General features: G+C 39.4%; 1 protein-coding gene across 2 annotated transcripts in view; it reads left to right on the top strand.

Annotated features, from left to right (window-relative positions):
• The window catches only part of MAN1C1 (mannosidase alpha class 1C member 1), a 222,013-nt gene that overhangs the window by 74,610 nt on the left and 126,863 nt on the right, over window positions 1-20,540 (top strand). Inside the window, exons 1-2 of one of the 2 annotated variants that reach the window (XM_074218081.1) lie at window positions 5,933-6,122; window positions 6,375-6,471. In XM_074218081.1, coding sequence (XP_074074182.1) covers window positions 6,375-6,471 — 97 coding nt within the window. In that variant the 5' untranslated portion in view covers window positions 5,933-6,122. Of the gene's footprint in view, window positions 1-5,932; window positions 6,123-6,374; window positions 6,472-20,540 lie in introns of those variants that run through there. The other variant, XM_074218080.1, reaches the window with a different exon arrangement.

The raw sequence follows: 20,540 nt of genomic DNA, 5'->3' as shown, positions 1-20,540 counted from the left end.
AAGAGATAGATAGAAAGAGACAGATACAAAGAGACAGAGATAGAGAGAGAGACAAACTGATAGGCAGAGACAGAAACAGAAAGAGAGAGAGAGAGAGAGAGAGAGAGAGAGACATACACACAGAGACAGAGAGACAGAGAGAGAGAGCAGCAGAGAGATCAAGACAGAGAGACACACACAGACAGAGAAAGAAAGACACAGAGACCAGCAAACAAAAACACAGCTTTATCTCCTTCATGGTCTGGCCTTAAATAGCACAACCTCATAAGATGAGAATGATCTCAGAGATCATCTAAATCACAGAATCACAGATTCTCTGAGTTGGAAGGGACTTTAGTGGCCATCTGGACCACTCCTCCAAAAGAAAAAAAGTTCCTTCTCCCTGAGAAAGGACAAGTAGAACCCTTCCTTTGTTTGAATACCTCCAATGAGGATCCCATCTCTTCTGGAAGCAGCCAATCTGCTCTGGGATAGTTGGAAAACTCCTAAGTTTTCATCTCTAAAGACAGATAAGAAATCAGGTCCCGAGTATTTGCAAAAACTCTTTCCATTTTGTTTCATCACAAATGGAATGCATGTAGACTCTTCCTGTTGACATTTCTAATTCTGAATGTTGGTGATGGATTGGGAACAGGACATTCTTGATAGTGGACAAGAAAATGAGATTTACCAGCTAGCTCTTAAGTTTAACTCTTCCTTTTGTGCAGTTTTTATTTTGAGGATAAAATATTCAAAGAATGTTTACTCTGTGTCTTTCTGTGTACAATATGTAACAGGAAAATAAAATAACCTATTAAAATGTGGAATGCAAATGCCTTGTTTCAAAGTGATTTCTGCTGTCTGTCCATCTGAGCCCAAAAAGAACATGCTAAAAAAATGGGGAAGCAATATGTATACCAAGGTTATAAAGTTTACAAATGACAAACAATGATGATTCCAGTTTCCATGACTTGCAGATCCTTTCAAGTTGACACTTTGAGGTAGAATTAGTAGCTACATTGCATTAGATTTGACATTGTCCTACCTCATGGGGGAAGTTGTAAAGGTTCATATTTGTAACATTCTTTGAAACACAGATTAAAATAATAAAAACCCTTTAAGTTAAAAGAAAAAAAATACAAGATTTTCTCCTGCATCAAGCCCAAGTCATCCTCTTTGAAACCTCAATCCATCATTCTTAATTTTGTCCTCTGGAACCCAACCAAACACATGCCATCTTCTTCATGGTCATAATACTTCAGATACTTGAAGAGAAGAATCACTGGGCCTCCCAAGTCATCTGTTCTTCAAGCTCGAATTAGCCCACTTCCTTCAGTCAGTCATGATGATGCACCATCCTAGTTATTTTCCTCTGGACACTTCTTCAGTTTGTCAGGGGCCTTCCTAAAAAACTATCCACAATGTTAGAGATGTGGCCTGAGACAGGCAGAGGACAGTAGGCAGTGCTTCTGAAAATTATGACGTCTCAAAAAGACAAGTTCAGAGGATCCCTTAGCAAGTCACCTCCATGGGGTGGCTAGGTGATGCAATGGTTAGAGCACTGGCCCTGGAGTCAGGAGTACTTGAGTTCAAATCCAGCCTCAGACACTTAATAATTACCTAGCTGTGTGGCCTTGGGCAAGCCACTTAACCCCATTTGCCTTACAAAAACCTAAAACAAACAACAAAAAAACAAGTTACCTCTTTCCCCTCCCCCCCAGAAGTTATACCTCTCATAATGTAGCCTAAGGCCATATTCACTTTCTTGACTGCCATATTGAGGCTGAGTTTGCAGTTTACTGAACCCCCCCCAGATCTATTTTAGGTAAACTGACATCCAACAGTATCGTCTTCATCTTGTAGCAGAATCCCTTCATTTTATAAATGACTGGGACCAAGATTAGGCATTTTGGGACTGGATCTAGATACCCATTTTAGGATTTACTGCCTCTCAGACATTACATCTCTTTGGGTCCTATACATAAAATGATGATCCTGCAGGGCCTTTGCAGCTCTCAGTCTCTGATTCTGTTCTTCTGCATTCAGATTCTCCTACTTGTCATTCAAAGTCTTCCATAACCTGACTTCTCTGTACCCTTCCAATCTTCTCAACATTTCACTGCATGTGTTCCCTGTTCCAGATAGCCTGGTCTCCTCATAGTTATGCCTGCTCACAGATCATAATGAAGGAGATCTGGGTTCTAGTTTGGTGCTGCCTCTAGCAAATTTGATATGTGACTTTGGGTAATTTCCCTATTCTTGTCATCCGTAAATCAGAGATCATAAGAATGATAAGTGACATTTATATCATACTGGTACATTTTATTTTTACATCATCTACATTTCCCAACATCTCCTTGCCTTCTCTCCTTTCCAGAGAACCATAGTAAAATGGAAAGTGGAGTTGGAAGACTTGGATTCAAATCCCAATACTATCTATGTGACCTTGGAGTTCATACACTACTATCTGTGTGACTTTAACCTCTCTATGGCTTAGCTTCTCATCTGTAAAATGAGGAAATTAGACCAGATGACATTCTAAAGTCTCTTCCAGCTCTAAATTAAGGATTCTATAGTCAATAATTTATTAATCAATTAGCATTTATTAAGCTCTGGTTATGTGCTAGCCACTGGGCTAGGAGATGAGAATACAAAAACAAAAATAAAATGATCCCTGCCCTCAGAGAGTTTAGATTATACCAAGAAAAACCACGTGTGCACATATAACTACATTTAAAATACACACATAGTAAATACAAAGTAGTTTTGGAAGTGGATGCCCTGGAACCTGTGAGCATTAGGAAAGATAGTATGGTTGGGTACTAAGTACACAAATAAGAAAGTGAGATAGTTCCTGCCCACAGGGAGATTATGTTTTGCTAGAGGGATACATGGTTACAGAATGGTGGATATAAAGTTAAAAGCTGTTTTAAGAAATCTGCTTTTAAGTTGAGCCTTGAAGGGAAGTGGGACTTCCAAGGGGCAAGAGTTAGAAGGGAGAACATTTCGGGTATTCAGAACAACCCAAGTAAAGACAGGGAAGTTATGAATGATGAGCAGCAAGGGGTTATTTTGGTGGAAGTGTAGAGGATAATCAGCTTGCAAAGGTCGAAAGGAATTTTAAATGCCAAATGGAAAGGATTTTTTTTATCCTTTAAAGAGCCAATGAATGTTTTTGATCAGGGGAGGGATGTGTCAGACCTTTAGGAATATTCATTTGATAGGCTAGGGGTGAGAATTGTTTAGAGTAGGGGTATTTACTTTTTTGTACCTAGAACCCTATTGTCCATCAGATGAAAATTACTATGAATCCATTCTCAGAATGTTTTTAAATGCATAAAATAAAAGACATAGGATTACAAAAGAACTTAATTGCATTGAAATGCCATTTGCAAGGGGTTTCCAGGTAGCACAGTTCATAGAATATTCGGCCTAGAGTCAGAAGACCTGAGTTCCAATCTATACAGACATTTGCTATGTGACCCTGGGCAAGTCACAACTCTGCCTACCTCAATTTCCTCATCTGTAAAATGAACTAGAGGAGGAAATAACAAACTACTCCACTATCTTTGTCAAGAAAACACCAGATAGAGGGGCAGCTAGGTGGCAAAGTGTATAGAGCAACAGCCCTGGAGTCAAGAGGACCTGAGTTCAAATCCAGCCTCAGACAATAATTACCTAACAGTGTGACCTTGGGCAAACCCCATTGCCTTGCAAAAACAAAAAAGAAAAGAAAACCTCAGAGTCATTACTGAAAACCATTTTCAAAGTATTTTTTTAAAAAGCCACATAAGTTCACAGGCAACTGATTAAGAACCCCTGGTTTAGAGGTTAGGGTAATGAGTTGTTTGGCATAGCTTGAGGCTGAGATAGTTAAAGGACAACCAGGTAGAGAGGTCCAGCAGGCAGCTGTTGGGGCAGGCCTGGGAGCCTCTCCCAATCTGCTCTGAAGAGGCTCTGTGACTTCTATGTTTACAGCAGCCTGGATAATAATTGAAAACTGACTATATTCCATCTATTTAAAAATATCTAAAATGACAGATCCTTAAAAAATAAAACAGAAGTAGATTTTTACTTCTAATTCCCTTCTCCTCCACCCCCCCCCCCCACACACACACCTTCTCTGTCAGGTCTTTGATTTTCCAGCAGGATGGCTGACTGCCTCCCCCTCCTGCACGCCCCTGTACCACCTTCTCTGCTGCCTTTTTATACTTGTAACACTTTCCCAAGGCCGCCCACCTCCCTTTCTTCTTTTCAGAGCTGCTGCAGGTCTGTCTGACTTGTTGCAGGAAGCCTGCCTGTCCTGGGGTAGGAGCTGCTGCAGGGGGCTGGGAGCCCCTGTGCTCACTTCCTCATCTCCCTCAAACAGCCTTGGTCAAGTAATAAGTTTCCCCTGGAGACTGGCAAGCTCAGGGAGCAGAGCATCAGAGCAGCAGCTAGTGAGGAAAGCAAACTCAAAAACTGAGGCAGAGGTGATGGGATAGAAAGAATTCTGAATTTGAACCCCAATCCTAACCTGTGTGCTTGGGCAAAACGTTGCTTTCCTCTGTCTGAGCCTACCCATGTGACTGTGGAAGTGTTTTAGAGGTAGCCAATTTTTGTTTTATAGATGAGAAGACTAAGGCAAACAGAGACGAAATGACTTGCCCAGGATCACAAAGCTAGGAACTCACTGAAGCAGGATTTGAACCCAGGCTTTCCTGACTCCAGGTTCAGAGCTTTCTCTGCTGCACTACCAGTTGCAATGAGGTTATGTTACCTTGGAGCCTTCCATACTCTTCCTCTGTACAGTGAGGCAACATTACATGATTTCAAACGATCCTTCCAGTTTTAAATTCTGAGCTTTGTGATGGTAATTGAATTACTATTCCTCTCTGAGAGTGAATTTTCTCCTATAAAATGAGATGATTTGTGACAATATGGCAGGTTCCCCCCCCCCCAGTTTTATCTGATTCTTCCTAACTGCATTTGAAACTTTCTTGGCAGGGATGTTAGAGTGCTTTATCATATCTTTCTCCAGTTCATTTTATACTTGAGGAAACTGAGGCAAACAAGGTTAAATGACTTCCCCAGGGTTACACAGCTAGAAAGTATTTGAAGTTGGATTCCAACTCAGATCTTCCTGACTTGAGGTTCAGCACTCTATCCACTGCACCATCTAGTTGCTCCTGTAGTATAAGTTAGAGCTGTAATATGTCCTTCCTCTGTCAACCCATATTCTTTGTACCTCTCATAGGACTTTGGTCATGGTCTCCCTTGTATTGGGATTATTTGTATACTATTGAGTAATACAAGGTGAAAGTACTTTAATGAAGGCTAGATGATACAATGGATAAAATGTTAGACCTGGAGTCAGGAAGACCTGAGTTCTAATCTGACCTCCGACAGGTCCTGTGAGACCTTAGGCAAGTCACTTAACCCTGTTTGTCTTGGTTTCCTCATCTGTAAAATGATTTGGAAAAAGAATTGGCAAACCACTCCAATATCCTTGCCAAGAAAACCCCAAATTGGGTCAGTCAGACATAATAGCAATAAGAAGAAGAAGCTTAAAACTACACTGAGACTTTTGGGACACTCTCTGTATTGCCTAAACATTAGCAAAGCTCTTTCCTTACAATCCTAAGAGATATATAGTCCTAATATCATTATCCTCATTTTATAGTTAAAATTAAGTTTCAGATAGGAGGACATGGCCTCTCAATTTCCCCCTCTATCCCTTATTTATTTCCCTCTCCTGCTTATTTCCTATTTATCTTGTATAGATCTTTCTTGTATGTATTTGTTTGCATGTTGTCTGATTAGAGTGCAAACTCATTGAGGGTGCTGGACTATCTTTTGCCTTTTTTGGATCTTCACTGCTAAATATAGTATATATAGTAGGTGATTATCAAAGAATCTTAGATAGGTTCCCTAGAGGTCATCATGGCTAATTTCTTCTTTTACAGATGAGAAAACTGAGGCAGACAGAGGTGAAATGACTTGCCTGAGATTACATAGCTAGAAACTCATTGAGGCAGGATTTGAATGCAGGCCTTCCTGACTCCAGGTTCAGAGCTTTTCCTGCTGTACCACCAGTTGAACACCCCCCAGCCCACCCTACTCCAGTCCACTCCCACCATCCCATTCTCCAAAGCTCAACTCAGGTGCCACTTTCTTTGAGGACTTTTCTATTCCCCTCCCCCCAGTTTTAGTGCTTTTTCTCCTCAAAATTACTTTGCATGTACATGTGTCTATATTTATCTGTGTACATGTTGTCTCTATCCCACTGCCTCCTTATATCTGGGTAATTATTCCCACTGCAAATATTTGTCCAAATCTGATTCCACACTACATTTTAAGGGACCAAAGGCGGAGCCTGTTCACAAAACTGTTTTGTGTCTTGATGTTTCTTACAGATGATGAAGTTTGCCTGGGACAACTACAAGCGGTTTGCGCTGGGGAAGAATGAGCTTCGACCAGTGACGAAGAATGGATATACTGGTGGCATGTTTGGTGAGGGGCTTGGAATGCTCTGTAAATGGGGCATACTCAGTGAACTGTGGTGGTCATATACTGTGGCTTCCTTCTTCCCCTCCCCTTCCCTTCCTTCTCTTTTCTTCCTCCTCTCCTGTTCCTGTTCTCTCCCCCACTTCTCCGGATCCTTCGTCTTCTCCCCTGTCTTCTTCCTTTTCTTCTCTCCTCTTCTTCTCTCATCCTTATCCTTACCCTGTTCATTTCTCCCTTTTCCTGTCTACCTCCTGACTGAATTCTGCTCACTTGAGGGAAATTAGCAACCTGTCAGGTGGTCTGGATGGTACAGGAGATAGTTATTCATCTTTCAACTAGTAACTGTTTATTTGTCAGTTGTCACAATGGTTAGTGTTGGTATTAGAGACATGGAGGCCAATGTCCAAATCTTGGCTCAGACTGTAAAGCTATACAACTCTGGGCTATTTTCTTAACCTCTCTAGACATGAATTTTCTTATCTGCAAAATGAGGGGGATGTACTCAATGGCCTTTAGGTCCTTTCCAGCTCTGTGATAGATGCTTTAGGGAGCCTAAATCCAAATACAAACAGAGAATTGTGCTGGACACTGGGAAAAAGTTTAAATAAGGATCACTTGGAGTTCACTCTAACATGTGATCACACACATATATCATCCTTGTTTCTCTCCTCAACTCCAAGATGCTCCCTCTTCAAATCTTCTTAGCTGAAGATCTTGTCTCTACCTCACTGAAAGAAAGATAGAAGTCATTTCACATTCCTCTGAGCTCATCCCCCACTATCTTCCCTTCCTTTCAGTCTCTGCTAATGAAGTGGTCCTTCCAGTGGTCAAATCCAGTCCCTCTTACATGCACTCTTTTTTTTTTTTAGTTGTTGCAAGGCAAATGCGGTTAAGTGGCTTGTCCAAGGCCACACAGCTAGGTCATTATTAAGTGTCTGAGACCGGATTTGAACTCAGGCACTCCTGACTCCATGGCCAGTGCTCTATCCACTGCGCCACCTAGCAGCCCCTTTACATGCACTCTTGATACCATCCCTGTCCGTGTCCCCCAGCAGATTACCCCACCATCACTCCCACAATCCAGTCTTAAGTTTTTCTTTTATCTACTTGTTCCTTCCTTGCTACCTACAGACATTACCCAAGTATCCTCCATCCTTAAAAAAAAAAAACCCCAAAACCCTTGATTGATCTGATCATTCCTGATGGCTATTGTCTTATATCATGTACCATTAGTACCTCTACTTCCTCTCCTGTCACTTGCAAACCTTCAACAGTCTAGTTTCTGGTCACCAATATTGTTCTCGTCAAGCTTCTCAATGCTTTCTTAAAGGCCAAATCCAATGACCTCAATTTTCATCCTTCTTATCCTTTCTGCTGCCTTTGATGCTGCTGACCACCTTCTCCTGGATTCTCTCCCCTCTCTTGGTCCTTTGTCTACTTGTCTGATAATTTTTTCTCAATCTCTTTTCTAAGATATTCAGCCATGTCACATCTATTGACTGTGGGAGTCCTCTAAGACTCTTTCTTAGAGCCTTTCTCTTTTCCCTGTATTTTTTTAAAATCTGATAAACTCATCTTTTCCCTTGGGTTCAATTGCCATTTCTAAACAGATAATTTCCAGATCTTTATAGTCAACCCTTGTTTCAGTCCTGAGTTTCAGTTTGACATCACCAACTGTCTATTGGATATTTTGAAATAATTTACCTTAGGTATCTCAAATTTAAGACATGAAAAGAAAAACATTTTATCTTCCTCTCACCCCCAACTCTCTTCTTCATTCTAACTTCCTTTTTATTGTTGAAGGCACTATTATCCTCCCAGTCACCCATATTTGAGCCCTCAGTAGCATCCATCATCCCCTTTCTCATTCATTCCTCCTGTTCAGTCAATCCCAGATTTTGTAATTTCCTTTTCTGCACTATCTCTCTCATACCTCTCCCTTCACACAGTTACCACTTTTGCTTAGGCTCTCTTCACCTTTCAACTGGACTATTGCAATAACTTTTTAATTGGTCTCCCTGCTCCCGATCTCTTCTTCCTCCAATCTGTCCTCCATACAGCAGGCAAAAATGTATTTCTAGAGTACAGAACTTCCCTTGGAACCAATCTCAATGAATTTCTGCAGCTCAAGGATCAAATGTGAAATCCTTTGTTTGGCATTTAACAACTCTCCATCACCTGACCCTACCTTTTCAGTCTTCTTACATTCATTTTCCTTCTGGGTATTCTAAGATACAATGTTATTGACCTTCTGGCTGTTCTTCAGGTATACTTCATTTCTCATTTCCTGCCTTTGTCCCCATTTCCTATGCCTCAAATACCTTTCCTCTCAATCTTGTGTTTCTTTTTTTTTTTTGGTTTTTTTCAAGGTCATATGGGGTTAAGTGGCTTGCCCAAGGCCACACAGGAAATTATTAAGCGTCTGAGATCGGATTTGAACCCAGGTACTCCTGACTCCAGGGCCGGTGCTTTATCCACTGTGCCACCTAGCCGCCCCTCAATCTTATATTTCTTAAAATCTCTAGTTTTCTTTAAGATTCAACTCAAATGCCACCTCCTCTAGGAGGCCTTTCCCAATTTCCCTAACTCCTAGTGTTTTTTACATATGCTATCTCTCATTAGAATGTAAACTCCTTGAGGGCAGAGCTGTTCTTTCCTTTTTCTTTACATCCCCATTATTTAGGACATATCAAGCTTTTAAAAATTTGTTGTTTGTTTTATAGTGTGTATATATATATACACACACACACACACACACACACACACACACACACACATATTAGGGAAACTCAAAGAGGAAGATCACTAATAACAAAGGAGATCAAAGAAAACTTTCTCGAAAGAATAGCAATTGAATTTGATCTTAAAATTGGGAAGGAGGGAAGGAGAAGGAAGGACTTAGTAGGCACTGAGAAAAGTTTAAACAAAGGCACCATATTTAGAAGACACAGAGCATCAGATTTTTTTAATTTAAATTTTATTTTATATTCACTTCTGAATTCCCTACCTCCCCCCACCTCCTACCCATTGAGAAAGCAAGAATAAAATATAAACATTATATATCATATATTTTCATATATTCATATATATATATCAGTAAAACAAAATATATAAAGAATCAAGTAAAATACATTCCCATATTAGTCATATCCAAAAAACATATACTTCAATCTACCATTATTCCCTTTCTGGTTAATCCTGAGTCCCCTGAAATTGTGGTTTGTCTTTTGTTTTAATCGAAGTTTCTAAAACTTTCAAAGTTGTTCTCTTTGAGATAATGCTACTTCTATATAAATCTAACTCCTCACTTCACTCTGCATCAATTCATACAATTCTTCTCAGGTTTCTCTGAATCCATCCCCTTCATCATTTCTTACAACACAATAATATTCTATCATATACCTACATCCTAGTCATTCTACATCCTAGTCATTCATTTCCCTATTGAAGGGCACCTTTCCATTTTCAGTTCTTTGCCACCATGAGAAGAAGAGCAGTTCATTTTAGCTAAAGTAAAAAAAGTAGCATGGAATGAAAGTGAGACTGAGAAGATTGAGTGATATCTATGATAAAATGGTAGCTTCTCAAAAGCAGGGGATGTTTCATTTTATAAAAAAAATACCTCTTATATTTAGTACAGTTCCTGCAAATAGTAGAACACATAATCAATCCTTGCCACATGATTGCTTGATTGACCTTCAATGTCATCAAAGAAGTTTGTACTTACTTGTAAGACCAATAACAACTCGTGTTTCTGTAGGACTTTAAGAATTTCAAACCACTCTTCTCATCAGTTCCTTTCTGAAGCAGTTAAATGCACAAAACTAGAGTTGAGGCAGTCATTTGGAGCAAGGGACAGTGCTAAAGTAGTAAGCTCTGAGTTTGAGACCAGCCTCATACACTTTATGAGCTATGTGATCTTGGTCAAGTCTCATATAGCATCTCCTTCCCAGGGTTGCTGTATGAAGATCAAATGAATACGTTGTGAAGCACTTTGCAAACCTTAGAACTCTTAGCATTATTGTCCAAATTGTTTACGTGAGACAACTGAGGTTTTGAAAAATTAAATAACTGGGGGTGGCTAGGTGGCACAGTGCACAGAATGCCAGCCCTGGAGTCAGGAGGACCTGAGTTCAAATCCAGCCTCAGTCACCTAATAATTACCTAGCTGTGTAGCCTTGGGCAAGTCACTTAACCCCATTTGCCTTGCAAACAACTTTTAAAAAAAAGAGAAGTTAATTAACTTGTTCATGACCACCCAGTTAGTAAATGTCTTTTGTAGGATTTGAACTGTAGTCTCCCAGATTTCTTGACTCCAAATCTAGGGCTTTTTTCTTATGCCATCTTGTATTAGTAAGGCAGAAAAGAGCCTCTGAAGATTTTTGAGCAGAGTGATATTGTGACAAGACCAATTCAATGAGCAAGAACTTATTTAAGTGGTGATCTGAAGGATGGATTGGAAAGAGGAAAAGGGAGAGTTGGAACATTTGTTAATGGGCTGTTTTACTTGACTTATGGGTGCCTGTATGATGGTAGCAGCAATAGGAGAGGGGAAGAAGGCATAGTGGAAGTGGAGCATATTGGGATAGGAGAGACAAAAGAAAGGGAGAAGTTAAAGGTTTTCATCACTAGAGAAATAGTGAGGTGTGCTCCAGACAGAGAGAATGAAGGAACTCCACAGAAGGGGGGTCCAGGTTTAGCCTAAAGGACAAATTCTGTTTTGGATATTTGGAGGTTCTTGTGAGATAACCAGGTAGAGAGATCTTAGAGAAAGTATTGACAGAAGGGAATAGGGATGTTCAATCTGTGAAATAGAACCCACCAGGAGGAAACCTGTGTTCAAATCCCTACCCTGATGCTTCTTATTTAGTAGAATGCTCAACACCAGATGTGAGCATCTTAAAAGCTCTCCTTCAAGAAAACATCTCCTATACATGTGCTCAGATCACAGAAGATTCCTTGGTCAATACAATCACAGAGGCATTTTTTCTTATCTTAGCAACTTCTTTACGTAGGTTAAACCTTGAAGAAATCAAAGTTTATGTCTTTACCTTTGCCCCATTTTCCATTTCCCAGCATAAACAACTCATTTGAATAGATTAGGCCAGATGACAATAATCACATATAGTGTCCTTTTAATTTGGGGTGATTTTGACCTCAGCTTGAAACACTCGATTTGACCACATGAAAATAACTAATTGAACCTTCCTATAGTTCTTGCAGGACCAGCTACTGAAGTCTCCAAAAGAAAGTTCTTGCCCCCAAAGTCCTTGGCCCTGTCACATAGTTCAATAACTGAAACTGATAGGAATTTATCAGTGGAAATAACATCAAAAAAGAGGTATCATCACCTGTTTTGCAGCTGACCCTAAGGATCTTTCTTTCTGACATGCAGCTGAAACCTCCTCTATGGGTCCTTTCTCCCATTAGAATGTGAGCTCCTGGATTTTCTGTTTTTCTGAATTTTCTGTTTGTCTTACCAATCCTTGTACAGAGGTTTATGCACAACAACTCTTTTTAAAATGCTTTTTTCTCCCCTATTCATTTCATTTCTTCACTTAGAAACAACTCCCAAATAGCAATCTGGTGAAGTTCTTTGGAACAGAGAGTTCTGTCTCTGTCCTCATGTAATAAATGTGGGTCATCCATTGAAAACATCTTCATTGTGGTCTTTTGGGTTCTACTCATCATGAGTATGAAGGGGTAAGTTGACTGTCTTGTGAAATGATTTTGAAACCATCTCTTTTATAGTCTTTCTGAGGCAAACATAGTAAAATGGAGAGATCACTCACAACTTCGTCTATCTTCTGGTTTATTTATAGCAGAAGAATCAGGATTGATGTGATTTTGTTCTTCCAGTTGGTCATTGACCTCTCTTTGATCATTGAACAAGGATCTCACATCTAGAACACCAGTGGTGAAATTAATATTTGGAGATATTTTAAAAACTGAGATTCTAAACATGTCTCTATCCTCCTTCTTAGCCACTATCACTGTGGAAACAAAAGGATGGATTGAATTATAAAGGACTAAGGGCCATTTTATGTTTTTCTTTCATGCATTTCCATAGGCCAGACAATTCATTCCCTGTGGACTGATAACATATATCTCCAAATTTTGCTAGACTAATCCATGGACAAGAGATCCAAGCTGTCACTGAGACCATCTTTGAGGTTTTGCCAACTTGGCAGAACCAGTCATGTGTGAATATCTTTAGAGAACTCAGGGTCCCTTCCATATTAAGATGAGGCACCTGAACAGGACTTTTTGTGGAAAAACAAGGACAGGGAAATTGAGTGTCTAAGAGGTGATGACTTTAGTCCATCAATAAACATTTATTAAGTGACTAATATTGGGTACTGTTGTAGGAACTGGGGCTTCAAAGAATGAAATAGTCCTTGCTTCCTAAACCCCAAGATCACACAGTGACAAGATTTAGGCAGGGACTCAACCTAGATCTCCTGACTCTATATGCAGAGATCTTTCATCTGCTCTAGGTTACATTTTAGAAGTTTGTAGGTTAAAAGCACAGACACTGAACATCTAGGAAATTCGCTTGGGTGAATTTGCTTATTGTCCTTGTGACAGTATTTTGCAAGATGAGTTGTTCCAGTAACTGCACTCCTTAAGCCCACCCTTTCCCTCCCCCCCAATTCCAGCTCTTAGATAAGGGAAGTGGGGTGAAGGAGATGGATATAAGACTAGTTTGTTTCTGTGAGGAATAGAAGAAATGTTATGCCCCAACCTGTATTTCCAGGAAGGGAGAGAAATATTCTGTGATGGGTGGTCCCATTGAAAACTAAATGTATCATCTTCCCTGCTTCTTTCTCTGTTCACCATTTCCCAGTTTTCCAAGCCCTGAGAAGTTTCTCACATGTCCCAATTAGGATAGGGAATTGACTGTGTAGCCTTGGGGAAAGTCGCTTAATATTTCTAGGCCTCAAATTCCTCAACTATAAAGTAAAGGAGTTACTAGGACCCCTTCCTGCTCTAAATCTGTGATTTTTTTTGTAAAGGATTGTAAAGGACTCAGACATTTGAGGCTAGAAAGCTAGTCCTGGAGTTAGGAAGAACCGAGTTCCAATCCAGTCTCAGATACTTATTAACTGTGGGACTCTGAGAAAGTCACTTCACTTCTGTTTACCTCAGTTTCTTCGTCTGTAAAATGAGAATAAATAATACCTACCTTCCAGGATCATGATGAGTATGAAATAAGATAATATTTTAAAATCACTTTGCAAATTTAAAAGTGATGTATGAATGTTAGCTATTAAAATGTAACATTTAAGATGAATTAGATTGGTATAGAGGTAGTATGGGATAGCAGATCAAATACAGGGCTTGGGGTTAGGAAAACCTAGATACAAACAACCTTTCTGGTCACTTACTCCATATGTGATCTGCAGCCATCTTCTGAAGACTTAGTATGGATGGGTGGTCATCTATATTGTTGAATGGACTTCCCCACATTGAGAAATCATAGCACTATCTCCAGTGCCAAACCTTCTTTTAGAAAGTTAGTGGGAATTAATAAATCAATAGCCTCAATATCCCAATTGCCTCTTCTGTCTGCTTTGTTGTCTTTGTAAGCAATAGTGATTATTACCTGCCTTTCGTACCACCCACCACAGGGTTGACCTAGGATAGGCCTGCTGGAGTCAGGGATAGCATGCCCAGATTGTTGGGGGATGGGAAGGCTCCCCATTCACACTTACCTGTGACATAAATCACACACACTCACCTATGAGACACAGCAGAAAATGACGGTAGAGATCTGGCCTCAAGTTAGAGGCTGGCTACTGCTGGATTTCCCACCTTAGTCACTTTATTGACTCCTTTCTGGACCTCTGAATAAGATGAGGGGGATGGTCCAGTTTATCTATAAAGACTCCTGTCACCTCTGATATTCTGTGTTTTAAAAAAATGTTTATTTATATTGATGCCATCTCTTTTCAATATTCTATACGTTTCCTGATATAACCTTTTCCCTAACCAGCAAGCCAACCATTGTAACACAATGTAAAAACAAAACAAAAAACTCAGTGCAGTCCAATTAGACAACACATTGACTGACCATTTCTGACATCAAACTGTGTTCCACACCTACATTTCCCCTCTTTTGAAATGAAAGGAAGGAAATGCATCTTCTTATTATTCTTCAGGGCAAATATTGATTATATAAAATGATAATTTTGGTTTTATATATATGTATATATAGTTATAAATACATATATATATAAAACAAAATCTTGGTTATATGCATAAAATTATAATGACAGTTCATTTTCTTTGCATATGAAAATTGTGAGCAAGAGAGAGAGCTTCTATTAATGTTGCTATAGTCATTTTTTATATTGTTTTTTTCTGATTCTTACTTCATGGTTCCTCAGTTCATAGAAATTTTTTTCATGCTTCTGTGAATTCTTCTTATTTGTCTGACATGCTATTATAAAATTTCTTTTTAGTCCTGACAATCTATGTTAGTAATAGTAATAATAATAAATAAAAAATAATAAAAGCTGAGATTTTAGTACCTGAGATCTGCAGAGTTCTTTACAAGTATTATCTCATTGGAGCTTCATAAAAACCCCATGAGGTAAGTGTTGTTAGTATTTAATTTTATTTTACAGATAGGGAAACTGAGGCTCACAGAAGTTCCATGAGATTATGCCGAGAGATGTGTCTGAAGTCACAAGTCTTCCTAACCCCTTCAGAACTGTGTCTAGTAGAAGAGGCTGCCTTTCTGACATCTAAGGTCCCTCCCAGTTCTAATCAGGTGGGATAGATAGAGACCTGACCTTGGACTTCTGACCTATACTTCTATGTGACCATGGAGAGCAAGTCATTGAACACTATTGAACCCAAGTCATTAATGCCCTAGTGAGCTCTCTAAAGCTATAAGTTTTATATATTTTGGGCAAGTTACTGATTTGCAGTGGTGAAAAGAATTTTCAAACTGATGGTTCCTCCCCCATGAAGCTGCAGGTTCAGATCAAATAAAAAATATGTCCTAAGATCTTTCCAGCTATGATGTTCTATTTTTTAGATTTCTTTCCATCATTAATACTTTATGTCCCAAGGGCCTTCCCAGTTCTGACATTGTATGTTCTAAACCACCTCCCAGTTCTGCCTTTCTGCATTCTAAGGTCCATCTGCTCTGACCTTCTGTGCTCTAAGGACCCTCCTAACTCTGACATTTTATATTCTAAGGTTCTTTCCTCACTCTAATGCTCTGTAATTCTCTCTCTTTGTTTCTGGGAACACTACCTTTTTGGGTCTTGGGGCTGGGGAGGGCAGCTCTGCTTGCTGGGAGGTTTAATGAGTTCACTTTGGGAGCTTGGGTCGCTGCTCTTGGATGTGATGTTTTCCCTGAACTGCAGTGGGGATGATTTGCTTGCAGGAGCTGGCTCTTGCAGGGTTTCAATAAATTGGCATTTTTCCCCTCCCACCAGCTTCTCATTGAGGGCAGGACCTTTTGGGGAGGCTGTTTTTCAAACCACTGTCTGTGTCTTGAGCAATTTAATGTAAAAAGTGGTTTCTTTTTTTTTAACCCTATCCTGCTCAGCAGCATGTGATGAGGGAAGCTTCTTTACACCATAATGCCTATTAGTAAGGGGAGAATGATCAACCTAATGAGAAACCTGGGACCCATTCTGTGCAAGATTTGGTAGAAGGATCTAGGATAGTTAGGGGAGCCTTCCCATCCCCCCATTGAAGAAGATGAAGATCACAATAATAAGAGCTAGCATGTATATGGTATGTGTTGTGTGTCTAATATTTTGCTGAGGGATGGCAAATATGATCTCAGTTGATAGCATGAATATCACCATATTTTAAGATCTGCCAAGTGCTTTTCAAATATCATACTAGTTGTAAAATTAGGGTAATAATAGTATACTTTAAGATTTATAAAGGGTTTAATATATAATCCCTGATACATTGTTGGCACTATACAAATCCTATCATTATTACTGTTGGTTATTTGTTATCAGTATCATTATTATTATTATTATTATTATTATTATTATTATCCATTTTACTATGTTACTATGTTTGTCCTTCATTTTCAAAGACGACCACAACATCAGGGAGACAGTGTCATGAAAAGAACATGAATTGGGTTTGAGTGAAGGGATGCTGTGCTAAGTCACCAGCCTCACTTTCTCCTCCAGAGCCATCTGGGTCCAGTGGCCAGATACATGAATCAGGATGACTGGAGATAGCCCTTGATGTGAGGCAAGCAGGGTTAAGTGACTTGCCCAGGGTCACACAGTAAGTGGCAAGTGTCTGAGTCTGAATTTGAACTTCCATCCTTCTGACTCCAAGGCCAGTGCTCTATCCATTACACCACATATGAGAAAACTAAGGCTACCAAATGAGACTAGCATTTTCTTATAAAGTTTTTCAGTTAATTTTCAGTTGTGTCTGACTCTTCATGACCCCATTTGGGATTTTCTTGGCAGATATTAGAGTAGTTAGTCATTTCCTTCTTCAACTCATTTTATAAACAGGATAAAGTACCTTGCCCAGGTAGCAAGTGTCTGAGGCAAAATTTGAATTTAGTTCTTCCTGACTCCAGGCCTAGCACTCTACTCAGTGAGCCACTCAGCTGCCAAATTATCTGGTGTCCATATGGAAGAGGAATGTGTTGTCTTGGTTGGCCCTACAAGGAAGAACTAGGAGCAGTGAGTCATTCAGTTGATTGGCAAACATTTGTGATGTGGTTCATCATCATGTACTGTACTGAGCTCACATCAGAGATACAAGGAGAAATAGAAAATTAGTCCCTGCTCTCAAGGAGTTCACAGTCTGAAGAGGAGAGACACTGTGTGTGCATGTGATATAGTTCCAGCATTAATGACTGAACACTAACAATTAGCTGTTTTATGTTCAGTGTAAAGAAAAAACTATCTGGGTTGCCTTCATGTTGAGTGTGCTACCTTGAGGGGGGAGCAGGTCCCCTTCTTTGGGCCTTCTTGTAGAGCCTGGATAAGTAGATCTATGGGGGGGAAGGGGGGGATGAGGAGGGAAAGGACTCTAGTTATGATTATGTTAAACCACATGACTTCAACTCTTAATTCTTAACTAAAGGAAGCTACTCAACTCTTTTCCCCTTATAAAAAAGAAAATTTATATATATATATATATATATATATATATATATATATTTACTATATATTAGCTCTATAAGGAAGAAGTGGAATGAAGAGAGAATCCTTGACCAGGAATTAGAACACTTGATTTCAAGTCTTGCCTCCAATTTAGACTCACAATGACATTTCTGGAGGGTACTTAGACCAGTGTTGGGAAGGGCCCTTGGAACACAGGATGTCAGAGCTGGAAGGACCCTTAGAACACAGGACTGTCAGCCTGGGAGTGGCATTAGAACACAGAATATTATATTGTAGATTGTTAGATCTGAAAGGGCTCTTAGAATATAAGATAGAGTTGGAAAGATGTTTTTAGAACTCAGAATTTCAGATCTGGGAAGGATTTTAAAATAGAGAATATAAGGATGGGGAGGAGTCTTAGAATATAGAATGTCAAAGCTTGAAAATTCCTCAGAAAGTTAACAGCTGGAAAAGGCCTTAGAATAGAGAATGTTAGAACCCAGAAGATCAGAATTGGACAGTCCCTTCAAATAATGTTGGAGCAAGAAGAAATGTCAGAGCACTGAATGACAGTGCTAGAAGGAACCTTAGAACATAGGATGTTAGAATATAGAATAAAAAAATCCTTAGAAAAGAAAATATTAAAACATAGAATGTCAGAACTGAATGGATCCTTAGAAGAAGAGAATTTTAGGGCAGGAATGGATTTCAGAAAATAGAATGTCAAAGCCTAAGAATGAGCATTATCAGAATTTTGATTGTGCAATGTCTGTGCTGTTCTAAGGGATCTTAGAACATTCATTTAGCCTTATAAGAGGTGGTAGTGAGGAAGGAATGCAAAGGCACATAAACAGGTGAGAAATGTTATATATAATGGATAACCAGTAGATTAGTTGGACTATAATGTAGCATGCATAAATATAGTATAGAATAATGTGCAACCAGGCTGGAAAGATAGACCCAGGTATAAAGAGCTTTGAATGCTGAGCAAGTTTTGTATTATATTCTTGAAGCAATGGGGTTAAACTTGAATCAGAGAGCATCATGTTCTGGGTATCCCACTGATTTATCAAACACACATCACAAATTTCAGAATGAAAATTCCCCAATTTTTGATAGTTGACCTCTATCAGCTAGTCCAAATACACAGAAGTACACAGTCTTAGACTAAGAGCAGTCCTTATTCCCATGGAACTTTATTTTTATTTTTATTTTATTTTTTAGGGTTTTTTTGCAAGGCAAACGGGGTTAAGTGGCTTGCCCAAGGCCACACAGCTAAGTAATTATTAAGTGTCTGAGACTGGATTTGAACCCAGGTACTCCTGACTCCAGGGCTGGTGTTTTATCCACTATGCCACCTAGCTGCCCTGGAACTTTATTTTTAAAAAAGCTTTTCCCTATAAATAAATAGTTAGGTAGAGAGAGATGGAAAGAATATGAAAATGTTAACTTCATTGTACATATGGGGAAACTGAGGATCAGACATAAATGTGAAGTAGGTGAATAGAGAGATATGTGAAATTGTTAACCTTATTTTACAGTTGGGGAAACTAAGGTTCAGAAAGAATTGCTCAGAGTTGAATGGCTAGTAAGATCTAGGCTTGGAGCCCAGAATACTTTCAACTCTGCCCTAGATGGCCTTTCAGAAGGCAAGGTTAGGGTTTCTTTCTTTCTTTTTTTTTCTTTTAGGTTTTTGCAAGGCAAACGGGGTTAAGTGGCTAGGTAATTATTAAGTGCCTGAGACGGGATTTGAACCCAGGTAAGGGTTAGGGTTTCTTGACCTTGCTGATTTCTTTGCCTTCTCCTGCACTCTACAGGCCTAATCCCACCCCCACCCCTTTGACCGGAGAGTACCCTCTCACCAGATTTAACCATCCAGACTGTATTGTGGACACCAGCAGAGCTCTTGCTTGTCTTCAAATTGGCAGTAGTTACAGGGCCTTAATCTCCTTTTGTCCACTGTGGGGTAGGGGAGGCTGTTAGAGCACGGTGGCCTGCCTCCCCAACAGCATTGTCAGCTGCATTCCCATTGCGGGAGATGATTTATGGCTATGGGTGATGTAAGGAGCCAGAAGGACATGGCTTGGTTTTCTGATCACAGACTTCAGCCTTGGAAGAGAGAAAAATCATCTTTGCCTTGGAAACAGAGCCAGTGTAATGCTGAAAGGGGAGATAAATCTGGACCTCTGGGTGCTGGTTTGCATTTGCTTTTTGGTGTTTAACTTAGAAGTGGTTCTCTCAGTAAAACACATGTACATTCACAAATCCCAGTCTTCATTTAATTTTGTTTGCTTGGAGGAAGAGTGATTTGAGCCATGCAAATATACCAGCAGTGAGACTATCCTGGGGATTGTTATAGATAGGTTTGAAGGCTTGAGGTTTTTTTTCCCTTTCTTTTTTTAATTAGTTTAACCTGCACTAATAAAGTGCCTACTATGTACAGAACATTGTTTTTGTGCTCAAGGGAGATATGAGTTAATTAGAGATTCCTAGAGTCTCAAAAGGAAAAGTTCAGAGACAAGATAGAAGTATAGAATGTCAGAATGGAAAGAGATCTTAGAACATGGAATGTTAGAACTAGGAGAGACCCTAGAACATGGAATGTCAGAACTGAAAAGAAGATCATGGAATTGTAACATAGACTATCAGAATTGAAAGGGATCTTTTGGACTAAAAATATATAGATTCAAGGGACTTTTATAAACTACAAAGCCCAGTTCCTTTTAGTGATAAAGAAAAGTAGTAAAAGATAAAAGAAGAGACACATGGAACCTGTCCCAGATTCCAAATTGTGAACCATAGATGATTACTAGATTTCAGGTCTCCTAACACCCACTCTGGTTCTTCCCTCTATATTATTCCACTCTCTCCTTTCATTTCTCTTTTTTATTTAAGTTTTATTGATCTTTTATTTTTGCATTTAGACACTCAACCCAGCACACAATGAGTCTTTCCTTGTAACAA

This window comes from Macrotis lagotis, chromosome 1 (genome assembly GCF_037893015.1).
Source record: "Macrotis lagotis isolate mMagLag1 chromosome 1, bilby.v1.9.chrom.fasta, whole genome shotgun sequence".
NCBI classification, from domain to species: domain Eukaryota; kingdom Metazoa; phylum Chordata; class Mammalia; order Peramelemorphia; family Peramelidae; genus Macrotis; species Macrotis lagotis.
Note: the sequence above shows the minus strand (reverse complement) of the source record. Positions and strands in the feature narration are given on the sequence as shown.